This window comes from Echeneis naucrates, chromosome 13 (assembly GCF_900963305.1).
Source record: "Echeneis naucrates chromosome 13, fEcheNa1.1, whole genome shotgun sequence".
Taxonomy (NCBI): domain Eukaryota; kingdom Metazoa; phylum Chordata; class Actinopteri; order Carangiformes; family Echeneidae; genus Echeneis; species Echeneis naucrates.
The window spans coordinates 1201305-1218302 of NC_042523.1; the positions used below are offsets into that span (position 1 = coordinate 1201305).

Genomic DNA, 16998 nt, shown 5'->3' on the forward strand with positions numbered 1-16998 from the left:
TTCAAGCTCAAACTGGACACAGTAATTTGTGACACACCAGCCAGAGCCTTTGTTAAAAACACAAAGAATCACAATTCTTACCATGGCTGTGACAAATGTGTGCACCCTGGAAAATACATTAACAGACGCATGACATATCCATGTACAGACTATGCTTTAAGGACAGATGAATCATTTGAAAACATGGTTGATGAGTGTCATCATCATGAGGGCCCACATCCATTTCATGGTAGCAGTGTTGGCATGGTTTCACAGTTCCCTTTAGATTATATGCATTTGGTTTGTTTAGGTGTTGTTAGGTGTCTGCTACACATCTGGCTTAGAGGACCTCTCAACTTCCGAGTACCTGCAAACATAGTAGAAAGAATGTCTGAGGAAATGCGTTCCTATATTCCTGTGGAGTTTGCCCGCAAACCCAGATCACTGAGGGAATTAGATCGTTGGAAGGCCACAGAATTAAGGCAGTTTCTACTGTATACAGGAACTGTAAAGCTGGGTGCCTTTCTGGACATAAATATGTACAACAACTTCTTGCTGCTCTTCTCTGGTATTGCAATTTTAGTAAGTCCTTGACCATCCTGTCATACACAGTTTGCTGCCACCTTGCTTGAATCTTTTGTCAGTCACTTTGGTGAAATATATGGCAAAGATCAAATTGTTTATAATGTACATGGTTTGGTCCATCTAGCAGATGAAGTACAACAACATGGTTGCCTAGACTCATTTTCTGCATTTCCATATGAAAGCTACCTGCACAAGCTGAAAAAGTTAGTTAGAAAACCAGACTTTCCCCTGGCCCAAATTATCCGGCGATTGTCAGAAATTAAAATTATGGTACCTCCCTTAAAAAGCAGCATTTTGTTGGGCCACTTGTATGTGGAATGTCAGTGAAAGCACAGTACAGAGAAATGGCCTGTGACAAGTGGACTATTAAAGTTTCAACAGGGGATAATGTTTTTGTCATTGGAAATGACATTTGCCGCATACTTAACATTGTAGAATGCAGTGATGCAGTGTATGTAGTATACCAAGACTTTGCAGATAAGTCTTTGTTCTTCACTTATCCATTCAACTCTGATTACCTGAACATTCATACAATTTCCCAAACATCTGATACACTCAAGTGTGTTAAGTTTTCAGAGCTTGCTTCTGCTTTTGCCTCACAGGAGGGGTTTTTTGGCCATTCCCCTATTTCATACAGTTTAGGGATGTGTCATGTTTTGGTGAGACAATGCAGGTCTGTCATTTGTTCAGGTTTAAGGTAACTAGCTTTTGATCTTCCATGTAGGGCTGGGCAGTATATTGATATCACATTTATATAAGAATTGTATAGTATTAGTGTAGCTCTTGTGTTCAAGTGTTAAAAGTGAAGTACAAACGTTTTGACTGGATGGGTGTAAATACAAAATAAGTGTCAGAGACTGTGACAGAAACGGACGGACTGCACCACCAGAAACACCATCTTTGTGAACAGGACTGGACAGTTGACTGTATTTTTTATGAATTGTGTCTAATTATCAATGGTGACTAAAAGATACTCACTTCTTGAAACAGAAAGTTATATTTTTATGATTGATGGTGATGTTTGTTTCTTTCCTTCACGTTATAGGATGTTCCATTTAATAGAATTTTTGTTAAACAAGAGTGTAGCAGTGGTGCCACAACAGTGGAATAGTGATGGTGTGGTCTGTTGGCCACATTACAAGAGTGATGAAAGAGTGGAGAGGGCTGTCAAAAATTTGGAGGAGCCAGGACCTGAGTGACAAATGTTTGACGTGAGAGTTCTTAAATCATGTGGTAAGTATTCGAATAAGAAATGGCTATTGTAAGTAAATATCAGCATATGCTCATATTTGTAACTTGAAAAAATCAATTTAACTCTATTCTATTGTATGCAACTTGACACATTTAATTTTTAGATCAGTATTTTGAAGCACAGCAGCTTTTAAAGAATTTGCTTACGCACAGTACGTCGGACCTCCAATCTGAAGAGGAAGAGGAGATTCAACCAAAAAAGGGAAGCTAAAGCTGATGTAAGTATGTATATATTTTCCTAAGCGTTCTTCTGAACTTTTTGACATTTAGTTTCACAGCAGCTCTTTCAGTGTTATGCTATGACCAATTTAACAACATAGGCAAAGCTAATTGGTAAGGCAAGCTTGAACTGGGTGAAAAGGTCAGTAAGTGAGCTTCTTAGTTTTGTGGGTAATTTTGGCATGTTTGTTTATTCAGAAAAGTATTGACACAGCATTGAATACATTGTTGGTTGTTTTTTGATTAGACAAAATAAAGTACAGAATAACACTAGAAAAACATTCATGTCATATTAACATGGGCTTATTTATCCAACCAACTTTGTAGTCATTTCTTTGGGGACTCGGACGAAGACAGTGAGGAGGAGGGGGTTCCGAAAAAGAGAGCCAAGGGTCCGGCCAAAACACCCACAGCTCCTAGTGTCCCACCGCCACCTTGCCGTGTGCTACCACGTACACCCACTTCACCACCTCCTCAGATAGAAAACAGGGAACAAATAGATGAGGCTACTCCCTCTACTAGTCAGGTGTACAGACCCACATGGCGAGGTGGAAGGTGTGGCTCAGACACATTTGCCTGCTCTGGTGAGTGATACCTGAAATGGCCATGAGATTCAACATCTCGATCATTTCACTTTTTAAGATGTTAACTGTATTACCTCTGTATCAGTAGTTTTCAAACGTCTTGTGCCGTAGGAACACCAAAGAGCAAACCAAAATTCCAAGGCACACCATATACCCAGGGGACAATAAAGATGTATTGTTTTGGCCTACATAACAGTGAAATCTGCCTTAAGGAGTTGTTATAAGCTAACTGGAATTAATTTATATATTTTAATGTTCTTTAAAAGCTGCTGAAGTCCACATCATGAGCCTCCTGGAATATATTAAACACCAGCAAGACCTGCTAATAGCTAAAGTGAATTTTCTGACAAGCAAGCTCAACCCGACTGGCACCAATAGAGACATGGCAGAGCCCGTCCAGTTCCCACTGGGTTTGATGGAGGAAGTGGAGGAATTTGAGGACTGGCTCAAAGATCCTGCCAATTCACGTCAGAGGCAGAGTCTGGTGAGTTAAGTTTTTCTTTATTTTGTTATCATCACATTACATTTCACCATCACTTTACGTTTAAAATTTTCTGGAATTGAAATCTGAGCTTTTTTCAGTCTTAAAAAGGACATGAAACAGTCAACCAAGTTGTGATGGTTTACTAAATGGACATCCCCTCTGATCAACCGTTATATAATAAACATGATAAATGTAAGCATTTAAGAGAGAAAAGAAGATCTGTTTTAGATATCAGATATAGATAGCCAGGGGGCCACCATATACTGCCTAATCCTAGCTGGGGATGTCATGTGGGTGGCTCGCTTGGTTGCGCTCATACAGTATAGTACGTATACAGTGGAAACAATATAAGATATCACGACAGATAACGACTGAGACACTGGCAGAAGGAGACATGCGGGGCACAGGAGACAAGAGGACAAAGGGGAGACCACTATTGTATTATAGATGTAAAAATAAATTTTTACAGTGTTTAAAGCTATGAACAAACAGCCCGCTTTCATTCACTGCTGCTACGCCAGCTTGTGGTGCTGAAAAGAGCGGACACACGTCTCCTAACCTGCAGATTTCAACTGCAACACAAGAATAATCTGATGTGAGCTTTCTGATACAGTATAGCAGACATATAGTTACATGTTAATGTTGTCAGTCCACTCTGCTCTTACCCACAAAGCGCCAACTTCAAAATTTTGGTGTTGTGCCACTGCTTAGTTCTCAAGCTTAGTTCTCAACCCACATAAAAAATGTGACTTATTAAGGGCTGATAAGGCGTTTCAAGTTCATCTTCCTCAATTTTCACTAGACTAGGTAGAAATGACAAAAATAAATTTGACATATCTTTGGTTTCAAATTTTTGACAGACTGGTTCTTCTAATATATACAAGCGTCATCAGTGCCAAAACAAGCATGTTTCATGTCCTCTTGAAAGCCTGTGGAATCTTGGTTTCAATATGTGATTGTAATCTGTGTGTTTGTCTGTATATTTGTATTTAGATTTCCTCACTGGGATGTATTGGGGGCCATGATATTAAGCGTGTCACATCCTGGCCCGCATATTCCCTGATGATGTGGGGCGCAAGATTAATCGGAAGGCCATCAACGGAAAAAAATCCTTCAGCCAGATTGCGACCAAGACTTTGCTTCTGTGTAAGTAATTGTGATAACGTTCTTAGACAGTGACATAACTGTTATAATAGATTACACGAGAAATGACTAATGCTAATTTATTTGATTGAGGGCACCGGGGAGGTGATCAATGCTTGGGGCATCAAAAAACATTGCAGAATGTTTTTGCGAATATATATATATATATATATATATATATATATATATATATATATATATTACACACACACACAGTGACGGAAACGCGGTGCGAGTGCGTTGCAGGGTGAGGACCCAATTGCAGGAGCCAGAAACCAGGTAGGTGACGAAAAAGACTTTAATCTGAACTAAATCTACTACATGAACTGAACGACAAAACGCCGCAGCCGCCTTGCATTCCTGTCGCTGCCCAGCACAGAACAGAACAGGAAGGCAGGACGGCTGCGGCGGCAGCGGCCCAGCCGGAACAGGAACGTAAGACGGCTGCGGCGGCAGCAGCCCAGCCGGAGCAGGATCAGAAGCGGGAGGTGGCTGCATGGGACGAAAAAGACTTTAATCTGAACTAAATCTACTACATGAACTGAACGACAAAACATGAACAAGCAACGAGGAACAAGGAATAAGCGAGAAGGATCCGACAAGGACTAGACTGAAAACAGGGCTTAAATACAATGCTAGACAAGACACAGGTGATCCACATCAGGGCAGGGAAGGCAATCAACATGGGACACAACCAGGAAGTAAAGTAATGGGGGACACGAAGGAACCAGGACTACAAAATAAAACAGGAAGTTACAAGGACAGGACAGAATTAACTCCAAACCCTGACAGTTTACACACGTTTCCAGTATTTACACTAAGTTAAACTAACAAATATCTGGCTATAGCTTTAAATTCACTGTTCAGACATGAGATTTGCTGAGTTGTGTCAAAAATGCAAATAAGGACACCTAAATGTCAGGCAGCAAAATTTCACTTCAAAAGCCAATGCTTATACGCATCTTTTTAAAATATTACAACTGGTTACTGTAATGGGAGTTCATGAAATTTTGTGTGATTTCAGATGCTGTAAAAAAGAGCCACATTGGCCGTGCTGCGACTGAAGCGAGATAAGCAGACATGCTATTCGCTGGTTCAACCTGCCAGCTGACTGGGGAAACTCCCGGAGGTGTCCCAGTAGTTTAAATGAGGACCAACTAGGGAAAGTTAAGAAAAAAAAAAATATGCAGTGTTCTTTTATTTACTGATTAATCTTTTTACAATGTTGCCTTGTTGTTTTTGTTGTTGTTGTTGTTATTATTTTTCGTGTCTAACTGTAATGATTATTTTCAACATTAAATAAACCTGTTCATGATTTTCTCCACTAACTGATTGTTCCATAAAATGTTTATCAGTTTTTCTCAGAGTCCAAGATGACTTCCTCAAATGTCTTGTTTGCAATAAACTGTTCTAGATACATAGTTGCATTCAATTTTTCTATTTACAGTATGTTTTGACCTCTTACCTGATGAGTCTCACTGATAAATGATAGCTCTCTTGCAGCCATAGCAAAGCTGTATATTGTACTGCTTCACAGGAAAATTTAACCAGAGACTCTAGAGTGGGATATATATATATATATACATTGTCATATATTTTCAAGTCTTGAATGTTTTATTACTATTACTACTAAGCTTTTTCAGAGCAATCTAGATGTTGGTCAGCTAGATTTTAGATATCTCTGTAGTTAGTTATGGCCAAAGGAGCCATTTTGAATCTGGCCCGGATCAGCTACTTTATGAATGGATCTGGAACGGATCCGGACCGGATGAGCTGCTTCATGAACGGATTCGGACCGGCTGAGCTGCTTTATCCGGTTTGGATCCGTGTTCCTTATCCGTTCCGCCGTGCAAGTGGACTCTGATCCGTATCCGCTTTGCTGATCTGTTCCGGAGCATATAGCGGATCCGGGGCGCAGTGAGTTTGCTATCTGGGATAGCTAATGTTAACTTTCGCGCTAATTTCAGATCGCTCTCCTCACCAGTAATGACAGCTTTGGTCATGTTACTGCTGTAACTGCGTGAATAATGAACGAAAGACCAGAAGACCCATAGTTATAAGTCATGAATGAATTACTAATTACAAGTGAATGAGTCTCAGTCCCAAAGACTCGGAGTTACCAGGGTTAAACGAATCAGTCGCGCCTACACTGAGATTGCGCAGCAGTCATGCGACATGTGAACAAGAGACGAATCAGTTCATTCCTACAGAAAGATCTCCTCATGAACGAATCTGAGCCTGTGGCGCGCATGCTCGGACCAGGGAAAAGAGAATGAATCAATCACTGAGATGGCTTGTACTCCCGAGTCATACAAAAGATTAGTTCAAAATGAACTAGTGATGGGCAAATTATACCGAGGCTTCACCAGTGTCACGTGACCGTGGCTTCGCGCTTCATTACTTAATATTTTTTTAATATAATAACAAAATATTTCGAAGCTTATCATTGGCTCATAGTCTTTTAGTGTGTATTATTGGCTCATGGCGTTTCAATGCATTCTAAGCCAATGACAGCTTGACAGGTTTGACAGATTTGAGTGGTTTGGTGCCATACCAGCGATATGCATCATTGTGCCTCAAAATGGGGTTGTGAGGAGATAGAGCTTTGGATAGTGAGAGTATTTCCATGGTGAGTACTACCAATAAGCCACATTCTAAAGTTTGGGATAATTTTGATCCCATACCACCAAATAATATAATATTATAAATAAGGGATAATGCAGTTTATGACATACATTTTATGTTTCCATAATTGAATTGTATTTTTACTTTTTAAATGGGTGTCAAATTTACAATAGTTTGTAGGTGAGGTGTTTGCTCTGCACACAAGAGTTGTCTTACAGCAACAACACATCATCTATGCTGAGACACTTGCATGCCAGGCATGATAATCATACCCAGCAAACCAGTGACCCTGTCAACACTGGAAATCCTGACAATAATCTAAATATATATATGCATATATACGTTATATGTATGTATGTGTGTGTGTGTGTGTGTGTTATATTCATAGCAACCTTTCTCCCACACAGGGTCCAGAAAACAGAAGGTGGATGAGGCCTTGGTGGACATGATAGTTAAAGATGGCCAGCCTTTTTCTATCGTTGGGGATGAAGGGTTCCAAAATGAAATTAAAATCCTGGACCCATCATACTCCATTCCAAACCGCAAACTGTAAAAGGCAATGGTGGAAGCAAGGTACACTGTAACCAAAGAGAAGGCTTTGGCAGAAATTTAGAGTATGGGGGAGAGCATCAGCGTATTTTATTGTCATGACGATAAAATCGTTATTTGGTATGAATGAACGAAACACTTGAATGACCACACAGACTTTTTTGAACTTTTATTGCTGTCATGGGATTGAAACAGTGCCAGTGCTTCAGTCGTGCGCTTTAGAGGTAGCTATGGCTTCAGTTGTTCACAAGATGTCACCGTCACTGAGGTCTTGAAGGTTTGAATCTCTTTCGGTACAATTGTTAGGTACGCCTCAGTGTTACATGAGGCTTCACTTGCCCACCACTAAAATGAACGAATCGTTCACGAACATCACTACTTCACATACGTTTCCCTTCTCCTTCCGTTGGAATTGAAAACAGAGTTGTTGTTGTTGTTGTTTTTTGTTTGTTTGTTTTTAAGTTTACCCCCACTTTCTGGACCCCACGTACTTTCATACTACCGCGATAAAAGAGAATGAAACAGTCACTGACTAAACACACTGAGGTCAACCGCTTCACTTTCAGACAATGGTGAAGGAAAGTAAAGATTAGGTGTCACAAAAAGTTAATGTCGTCGCACCAATTTGGCAGTTCGATCAAAGGGTAAATAATTCGGTCCGTGCACTTTCCGGCCAGCGTCGCTCCTTCCGGTCCGATCTTTTAGTTCCTCCGTCGGTGCTTTCTCTTCTCAGCGCCCCACGTGTGGATTTAACTCTTCCACCTGAACGTTTGCTGCAAAGTTCGAACTAAATGTCTTTGTCTTTCGAGCAGATGAGGGCGAACGTGGGTAAACTCCTGCGGGGAATCGATCGGTAGGTTGACCTCATGATGGACACAATCCGGCGATCAAGCTAATCTTTGCTTAGCCTGTTGGCTAAATTTTAAGCTAACGCCAGATATTTTCGAGCGTCGAATCGTTTCCCTTTAGAGCATGGCGGAATGAGAAGCGGTCCCTGCGCCCCACAGCTGTTACAAATTAAACAGCCCCATGTTATCCTATTTGGATGAAGGGATTGGATGACGGTTCTTCCAGGCCAAAGCTGGCAGAAAAGCATGAAGCGGGTCTTTTCCACTTGGCCAGGACTCACTGACGTTTATCCCGATTTAGCTCGGCTTTGCTCAGACTTCTGCCTGAAAACGGGCCATGGAGCAGAAAGATCAATGTCATTCACATCCATTTAAAGTGGAAAATTTTCCTCTCACATGAAGGAGAGTCCAAATTTAAATTTCCTTTCTTCAGCCATAGAAGAGGGTTTGCCGTTTTGCGGCAGAAACGGCAAACTTCCTGTTAGCTGCTGAGATGCTCCTCCACCAACATTCCGCACCATTAAAGATGGCTGATGCCACCTCAGAGTCAGAAGGTGTGCAGGAGAGAATGACTCAAGAGAATAAACATGTACAGATGTAGCAGCCCCGAATGCTTTGTTTTGAATGACTCTGTATATAATCTTAGCAGGGAAAGCACTTATTGCTGCTCACTTATTTTCTCCTTTTCTTTGCTAAAGATTAAACCGATGTTGAGTATGAAATGTCTGACCTGCAGTATAGAAAAAAAGTACCAGATTAATACACACATTTTTTGTCTCCTCAAGGTATAATCCAGAAAACCTTGCAACGCTGGAACGCTATGTAGAGACACAGGCAAGAGAAAATGCCTACGACCTTGAAGCCAATCTTGCTGTCCTGAAGCTGTGAGTTGCACTGTTACTGTGTTAGAGCCAAACAACAGACAAATTAGCAAATATTGTGTGCTGCCTCAGCAAAATTTGTTGTTGAGGGTATCATTGAAAACATTGTGTGCCCTGTCAGAGAAGAGGGGTGAAATTTTGGTTAAGGCTGGGGAATAATTACTTTTCTACACCTTTTCAATTATTTGATATCTGGTTTATCTGTTTTAACTTGAATGTGATGCCTGTGACTGTGTTGGTCTGTGTTATGAAGCTCTGCAACTATTTCCATTTCAACTACTTACATTTTGCAAAAATAGCAATTTCAAACTAATTTCAAACAAAAGAATATTTTAACAGATGACCTGGTGAAGTGGAGTTAGAGCTGGATGATATGGCCAGAATCACAATATATAAAAAAATTTCAGCAATACAATATAATTCTGATATTGATATGAACGTTATAAAAATCACAGAAAAACTGCCAAGAATGCCCACAACAGCTGTCTGTACCTACAGACTAAAAACTTAGTTTGCCATGTCTGTGAAACAGCTGTATAATATTTTCGATATTTAAAAAATCAGTACTTGTAAATCAATGTTCACCTTCTATGTGTATTCAGATAGACAAACGAGTCATGCCAAACGTCACTGTCAAGCAACAACCATTGCCTTGTCAATTTTAGTATCTTTAAACTACAAAATAGGCTTATTGTGTTATTGTAACAAAAGTGCTTCAGTCACAAAGAGTGCAAGTGTTCTCAGTTGCTGCAGAATGCAGGGAAAAAAGTGTCGAACATTAGAGACCCATGTTTTGTTTACACATGTGCAGGTGATGTTGTATTTTAGGTACAGGCTGGCTTAAACTTCTATAGTGTTTCATCTTGGAGATTCATCTCCATCCATGGAGATGAACTGCTTCAAATGGTGGACAGATTGGATGTGTTCTCGCTGCTGCTCTGGCACATTTAGGAGGACACTGAAACCTCAAGTTTATCTGACCTTCAATACCTGAACCTCTTACACACCACTCACTTAGTCTCTTCTCTCTTATCAACAGTTTTGTCTGCTTTATTATGACTTGTAGAAGTTAGTTCAGTCACATTTGTATTACAGTCAGAATATAAACATTTCGCAGCTGATTTTGAGTACACTGTCGCTGAGCTCTGGATGTGTGATGTCATGATGCACTGATGTAGCCTGCTGTGTTCTGCTCTTTTTGCTCAACTTGAATGCAGTGAAGTGATGGCGGTGCCCTGTAATGAATGTCAGTCACTGACAGATGCTGTAAATAATGTATATTAAAAACCTTATCGTTATTGAAGCATTTTCTATTGCATTATACATAATGACATTAAATTATTGCGCAGCCCTATGTGAAGTATCATTAATACTCCTTTTCTGCAGGTACCAGTTTAACCCTGCCTACTTCCAGACTCAGGTGACTTCACAGATTCTACTGAAGGCACTGACCAACCTGCCACACACTGATTTCACTCTCTGCAAGTGCATGATTGACCAGACACACGTATCCCTTTGGTGCAGTAATGTTACCTGACACATGTCTGTATACTGTGTCTGACTTGTCAAAGCCGAATGGGAGTGGGGTGTATTTGGCATGAGAGGGTGTTTCCTTGACTACAGTGTCGCAGCAAGAGGAACGCCCCATCAGACAGATCCTCTACCTGGGGAACCTGCTGGAGACATGCCACTTTCAGAGCTTCTGGGTATGACAAACTCTCACACACAGCGCGTGTCACAAGTCTAATATGCATATAGAAACCAAAGTGCCAGAGTATCCTGGCAGCCTCGTTCAGTATCAGTTTGGATCAGAAAGAAACTCTGAGAAGTAGCAAACCCTCAGACAGCTGAAAGACGACTGGTTGATTCCAAGAAATTAAAAAGTTACAGTAGAACACAGCAAGGACAGTTGACTACATGTTTATAGACTGACAACTTAGACCAGCACTGTGTTGAGCTTCTATATTTTAAAATGTTTCCGTTAAAGGGGACGTGATCATCATGTAACCAATGACAATTGCCAGCAGTGTCTGTGTTATTGAAGCTGCTGTATTAGGGATAAAAAATGGTTCTATATTGATGAGGTAATGCTCCTGCTGCTCAGCCCAGCTTCACATGCCCTTGTCTTTTCTAAACTTCCACACCACTTAGTCTGGTATCAACTAATCGCATTTGTTCTATTTTCCTGCCTACAGACCAGTCTTGAAGAGAACAGGGAGCTCATCGATGGCATAACTGGTTTTGAGGACTCTGTTCGTAAGTGTGAGTGAGACACAAGAATGACATAAATCCTGACTATAAACACAAATGGATGATTGATCAGTCTGTGGAGCAAACAGGAGACAATCATACCCTAATAGAAAATGTGTAGCAACATGAGGCTTTGTTTTAATTATCAAGACCTGAACATTGACTGGTGTTTAATATTTCTTCTTCAGTCATTTGTCATGTGGTGGGAATTACCTATCAGACCATTGAGCATCGTTTATTGGCTGAGATGTTGGGAGACCCATTGGGTGAGACCTTAGCCCTGAGTCCAACACAAACACAGATACGAATCTTTCATATTTTCTTTCCAACAAGTTGCTGCTGTGTAGTGTGATGTAAAGCCAATAACAGCTGGTTCCTGTGCACTCACATGTAGGAACAATTAAAATTTATTAATTAAATCTGCTGGCAAGAAGGTTCACTCTCACTGATGCTTCATTTATACAGATACACAGGTAAAGGTTTGGATGAATAAATATGGCTGGACGGAGAACGAGGACGGACAGATCTTCATCTACAACCAAGAGGAGAGTGTCAAGCCCAAAAACATCGTGGAGAAGATCGACTTTGAAAGTGAGTGCTGCTGATGAATATACATGGAACCAGACACAGGCAGGGACAGAGGGAACCCAGCTGCCTTCCCAGATGAATATCTGTAGGAGAGATACCAGTTCAGCAGGCCTAGCATAGTTTACTTCATCTGCTGGAACTGCCTCAGTAAAACCACACAGCAGAGCTAAGGGAAGTCTGGAGATATTACACTGTGGTTCATTTTCTGTTGGACATATCTCCATAGTGTGAGAGATGCTGAGGGATAAGGAGAGTTTACTTTATCCTTGATTTGCTTCAGCCATTTCACTGCCAACAGATGAACGCTGCATTTGTCGAAGCATGCCATGGTTGGATGTCATGCACAGCGTTGTATGACGATTTTGTTTTCTAGGGGGAAAACAATATGCACTGGTACTTATATTTCATAAATGGCTGTTTGCAACTTTATAAAAATACAATTACATTTGGTCTTAACCTGTTGCCGTTTTCTTTTTTTGGCCACTGAGGTTGAGTCTGTTAAAAGTGAAGAATAAATATATAGGTCAAAGGTTACTAGGTCAGTGGGGTTCACACATCCATACACTCATGGAAAAGGTGTAAGCCTTAAATATATTGTAGCTGTTGATTACAAGTCCTACACCTGTGTTTTAGTACATTAAATTGCAACACACTATATGAAGCAAATGTAGTAAACTTGCACAACATACACATTTAGTCAATCCTGATTGAACAAGCCTTGCTTGAGTTAGTGGAACAACTTGAGACTTAATTAGGAGCTGGTGCTAGCTTCGGCCTGGCTTTGTTAGATGAGCCAGGCTTTCTTTAGCCACATTAATGGTGTGCCTCCCAGATCTGAGGTTACAACGCTTGGCGAGAATCAATCAGCATATCTTGTAGATGATGAGATGACAACCTGCGCCTAATGTTTCAGACCACTCTGACACCCTCAAGGCTGAAACAGTGGGGACTTCCGTCCTGCTGCCTAGCAACCTTGACCACAAGAAATGCAATTTACAAAAAGTTTTTTTTTTTTTTTTTTACTTTCTCTACCAGACTGCAATCATGGGATATGTGAGGACTAATGGTTTTTCAGTTTTCTCCTCTTCTCTGTCTGCATTTTTCTCCTTGTCTTTTCACAGGTGTATCCAGCATCATGGCTACATCCCAGTGATGAGAAAACACACACATACTAGTCATGACAGATTCAACCATTTCATTTATTTTATCATGTTTTTGTCATAACACTTTTCCCAATAAAACGTATATTCCTCATTAACTGACTGTTTGGTTCTTGGTGCTGCTCTTAATTTAACAGTGACATACACACGCAAACGGCTCTATCAGCTGTGTTATGTACTGGCAGTCTGCCATTTCCATATATGATTCGTTAGGCTATGAAGCTGTTGGAGAGTCTTATCTATATGCTCTGTGCTTAGGAAGCTTCTAGTTTCAGAAACAGCTAACTCCAGTTTGATCATCACTAACATGAAGCAGAGTTAATATGACCCCTGACCCTCAGACTCTTGTCCTTGCGCTGTCCTTAGGTTGGTTGACCCTGGAAAATATTGGTAGGGAAGGGTTACTGTAGGACACCTTGTTCCCAATGACGCTGCAGTACAACCCCAGCATCTGTCTGCTCACCTTTCCCAGAGGGCGTGGCCTCCGAGGGCATAAGTGCTTCAGGTAAGGCGGAGGCAGCTCTGTCAGAATTTAGCCAAATCAGCTACTTATTCCCAAGGCCCAGCATGAGTGTCTCTGAGGACTCCCTCTCCCCGCTGGAGGACGATGCGGACCCATTCTGCTCAGACGAGCTGCCGGACTTCTAATCCCACCACTTGCTGGCGGACCCCGTGATGCGGGACTAATGAAGATATTATCAACAAGTTTGAAGAATTGAAGAACATAATGAAAGCTGGACGTTAAACTGCTTTACACTTTTACGGACTGCAACTTCCTAAGGATGGAAAGACTGCTGGCAAAATTGTTCTAATATTTAATAAATAATGTAGAAGCTCCTGATATCTGACTGGCCCAACATGAAGACACATTTGACAATAATCACATCTGTGTATTCTCTTAAATTCCTGGTGCATGTTGAAGTCGTCACATGGGTTAATGGTAATCCCCATATGATCATCACCACTGTTATTGTCAACTATTGTGCAACACTATGCATCATTGCTAAACTTTAATTTTCATGACACTCCTCAGTATATACTGCACTAATTTGATTATCTCCACTTATTCACTTCTCATAGCCCACTCAACTTAGTACCTGACACTCTGTATTTGCTATTATTAGACCTTTTTTTTTTTTTTTTTTTTAGATATCTATATTTTAACTTATGGGTGTACTCATTCTAGTAATGTTTCAATTTTCATAGTAAAGCAGTGAATTGCCCCAGGAATTGAAAAAAAAAATATATTATCTAATTTCCTGCTGTTATAAAGCTCTCTGCCTGAGATGTCGAGTGACCTGGGAAATAACAAACAACCCATCCTTTTCAGTATCTGAACTGCAATGTTCATGTTTAGATCGCTGCATCAGCCACAGAAAAAAAGTTCTCTGCTAAACTGAAGTAATGTAGTGACAGGCGCTCCTCTGAGAAATCTCTGGACTCTTGCCGAGGGGCAGATTTAGGAATTTGTGGGGCCCTCCACATCCTTTTATTCGTCCCTGTTTTCAGGCTGCTGGCAGAAGTGGCTTGGTCCTGGCTAATGAAGATGGTACAAGGAGCACTTGCTTCTTGCTGTTGTTTGTTGTTAGCATCACCGCACTGAAAAAAGTAGTCACTTTCTTCCTTCTTTCTCCTTTTCTCAGCGCCACTGGGATAACTTATTTGCATCGTCTTCTCTTCTGTTCTCTTCTCGTCTTCTCCTCTTCTCTCAACTTCACTTGTTCGTGCCGTTCTTTTTCGTATGTTTTGCTGCTGTCTTCCTGAATCCTTCCTGCACACGCGCAGTAAAATGTGTAAAATGTCAATATAGTGGGGACTGGAAGAGGGGGGCGAGTCACACATTATACGATAAGCATTCCGCTGGCATTTTAGCGAAATGATTTTAATCAAAAACGTAATTACTGTGCGCAAATAAGTAAAAACTATATTAACCATAACTGTATGAGGAGTTTTATGGGGCCATAGGCAACCGCCTATTTTTGCCTAATCGTAAATCTGGCCCTGACTCGTGCATCTCTACAAGATGAACGATAGATCTCCATCTCATCAATCTATGTCAGCGGTTCCCAACACCCGGTCCGTGGACCGGTACTGGTCCGAGGGTTATTTGGTATTGCGCCACACAGAAAGAATAAATAACGTACATTATTTCCGTTTAATTCATTATCTGAGTCTGAGCAATGTTTTATTTTGAGAAATGTCTGGATTCTCACCAATTACATCCGTCTATGACTCACTCGACGCATGCCAAGACGCTTGTCTCGGTTATGTTACCGCTAAAATTAAACCCACAAGCTAGCAAAATGAGTAAAAACAAACATCTTCGGAAAGTTTCTTTGCGAAGGGGAAATGACCCAGTGATGAGACAGAACAAGAGCCTGCGACTTCCAAGAAAAAGAAAGCTGCATTTAGGTTAGGGATAAGGGGCCAGAGAGGTCTGTGGAAATATTGTCTGACCTTAAACCAGTCCGAGGCGCAAAAAAGGTTGGGGATCGCTGTCCTAAGGGTCCAAATGGGTTATGTCTCGGAAAACTCATGCTCCCTTGAGGGACATTCTGACATCTGCTCCGAGCTCCATGGGGTCGTCCTCGGACAGTAATGTAATTTTCCGAGAGACTTGATTGGCCAGAGAGCGGGATTTTTATTCCCAGTGATCTCAATCTCCAACATAACCTGCAGGTTAGCCTTTATTATAAATTACCACGGGGATATATACCGGTAAAACCTGATCCAGCTTTGTAAGAGAGCAAGCCCAGGGGTTAACCTGAATTTACCTGGATAGCTCCAAATCCTCCAAATTTGTTGTACAGGCCCCAGATCAGTCAGCTAGTGTGTACACATTCTATGGTGGTTTCCTCATGGCCAATTCATTGGACAGCATATACGACTAACGTGTTTCTGACATTAGCATTTATTCTCTAGAAGAAAGAAATTCTTATTATTAGTGATGCTTCCCTGAGATTCTCTTTCTCTTTCTTCTGTAGGAAGAACAAGAACAGGAAGTCTGTTCTTCACTGTACAGTGTGCAGGGCAGACTTTGTGTTACTCTCCTGACAGTTTCAGGTTTTTTGTTACTACCTCAACACTCGGATCAATTTGTGTTGTTCCAGGTTGAAAGGTGGCTATAGAGCTCTGGACATGGGCTTTCCTCATGAGGCCATGGCTGATATGACAGGTGGGGTCACTGAAGTTTTGAATATTGCCTCCCAGCCAAACCTGCCAGCCTTCCTCAGTTACCTCCTGTCCAAACGAGCTCTAATTAACTGCGCCAACTGCCAGGTACACTGAGAGGGTTCGGGAATGTAAAGAAGGAGTTTTTAAACTGGCAAATAATGGCACAACACATGCCCCATTTAGTTTAAGAAATTTTGTCCTGACTGTGAGCAGATGATTTTGCCTCCAGGGTCCTTTGGAGAAAAGGAATAAACTTGGTATCATGTTCAGACATGCCTACTCTCTGACTGCAGTGGAAAAGGTAACTGTGCCTAAACACTAATTAACAGACTTTAGCTGAGAATATAAAAGTAGAAAAGATGTAAACATGAATCAGAATTTTCACATTAGGTCCAAAAATTCCAGTGTTAAGATGATAAAACCAATGTGGAAGCAACAAAAGCTGATGTAAGTAAGTGAAGCTGCAGAAGCAGCTACTCATATGGAGCAGGGGAAGTTTTTTCACGACACTTAAAGCTTAAATTGAGAATATTACTGCAACAGTAAAAGGCAGATCTGTCATGGTCTGGTCTTCCCTTTCCTCTGCTCTCTTATATCCTTGCTATGGGTTCCTCTCCTCCAACAGGTCAGAACAGCATATGGCTCAGTGGATATGGTGCAAATCCTAAACCCCTGGGG

General features: G+C 41.1%; 1 protein-coding gene and 1 long non-coding RNA gene across 5 annotated transcripts; both read left to right on the forward strand.

Annotated features, from left to right (window-relative positions):
* The first annotated feature begins 2010 nt into the window (after positions 1-2010).
* LOC115053508 (uncharacterized) lies at positions 2011-5564 on the forward strand. The gene is made up of 5 exons (XR_003841452.1): positions 2011-2033; positions 2362-2618; positions 2885-3102; positions 4096-4248; positions 5270-5564. It is a non-coding gene; the product is annotated as an uncharacterized LOC115053508 (long non-coding RNA).
* Positions 5565-8089: 2525 nt separating this feature from the next.
* On the forward strand, positions 8090-13244 carry eif3k (eukaryotic translation initiation factor 3, subunit K). Of its 4 annotated transcripts, none has more exons than XM_029518272.1 (8): positions 8091-8272; positions 9053-9151; positions 10535-10655; positions 10777-10854; positions 11344-11404; positions 11587-11664; positions 11864-11989; positions 13108-13244. In XM_029518272.1, exons 1-8 carry the CDS (start codon positions 8211-8213, stop codon positions 13137-13139), a joined length of 657 nt encoding a protein of 218 aa, XP_029374132.1. In that variant the 5' UTR covers positions 8091-8210; the 3' UTR covers positions 13140-13244. The 4 variants fall into 4 exon arrangements, with proteins under 4 accessions (XP_029374133.1, XP_029374132.1, XP_029374131.1 ...); XM_029518271.1 differs by having other exon boundaries at positions 8092-8272; positions 10780-10854; positions 11344-11410; XM_029518270.1 differs by having other exon boundaries at positions 8093-8272; positions 11344-11410.
* Positions 13245-16998: the final 3754 nt, after the last annotated feature.

Bases quoted from the DNA above. Each gene is read 5' to 3' on its own strand.
- eif3k (XM_029518270.1), top strand. From the start codon at position 8,211: ATGTCTTTGTCTTTCGAGCAGATGAGGGCGAACGTGGGTAAACTCCTG. The intron at 10,855-11,343 runs GTATGACAAACT...TCCTGCCTACAG, and splicing joins GCCACTTTCAGAGCTTCTGG to ACCAGTCTTGAAGAGAACAG. The intron at 11,411-11,586 runs GTGAGTGAGACA...TTTCTTCTTCAG, and splicing joins TGAGGACTCTGTTCGTAAGT to TCATTTGTCATGTGGTGGGA.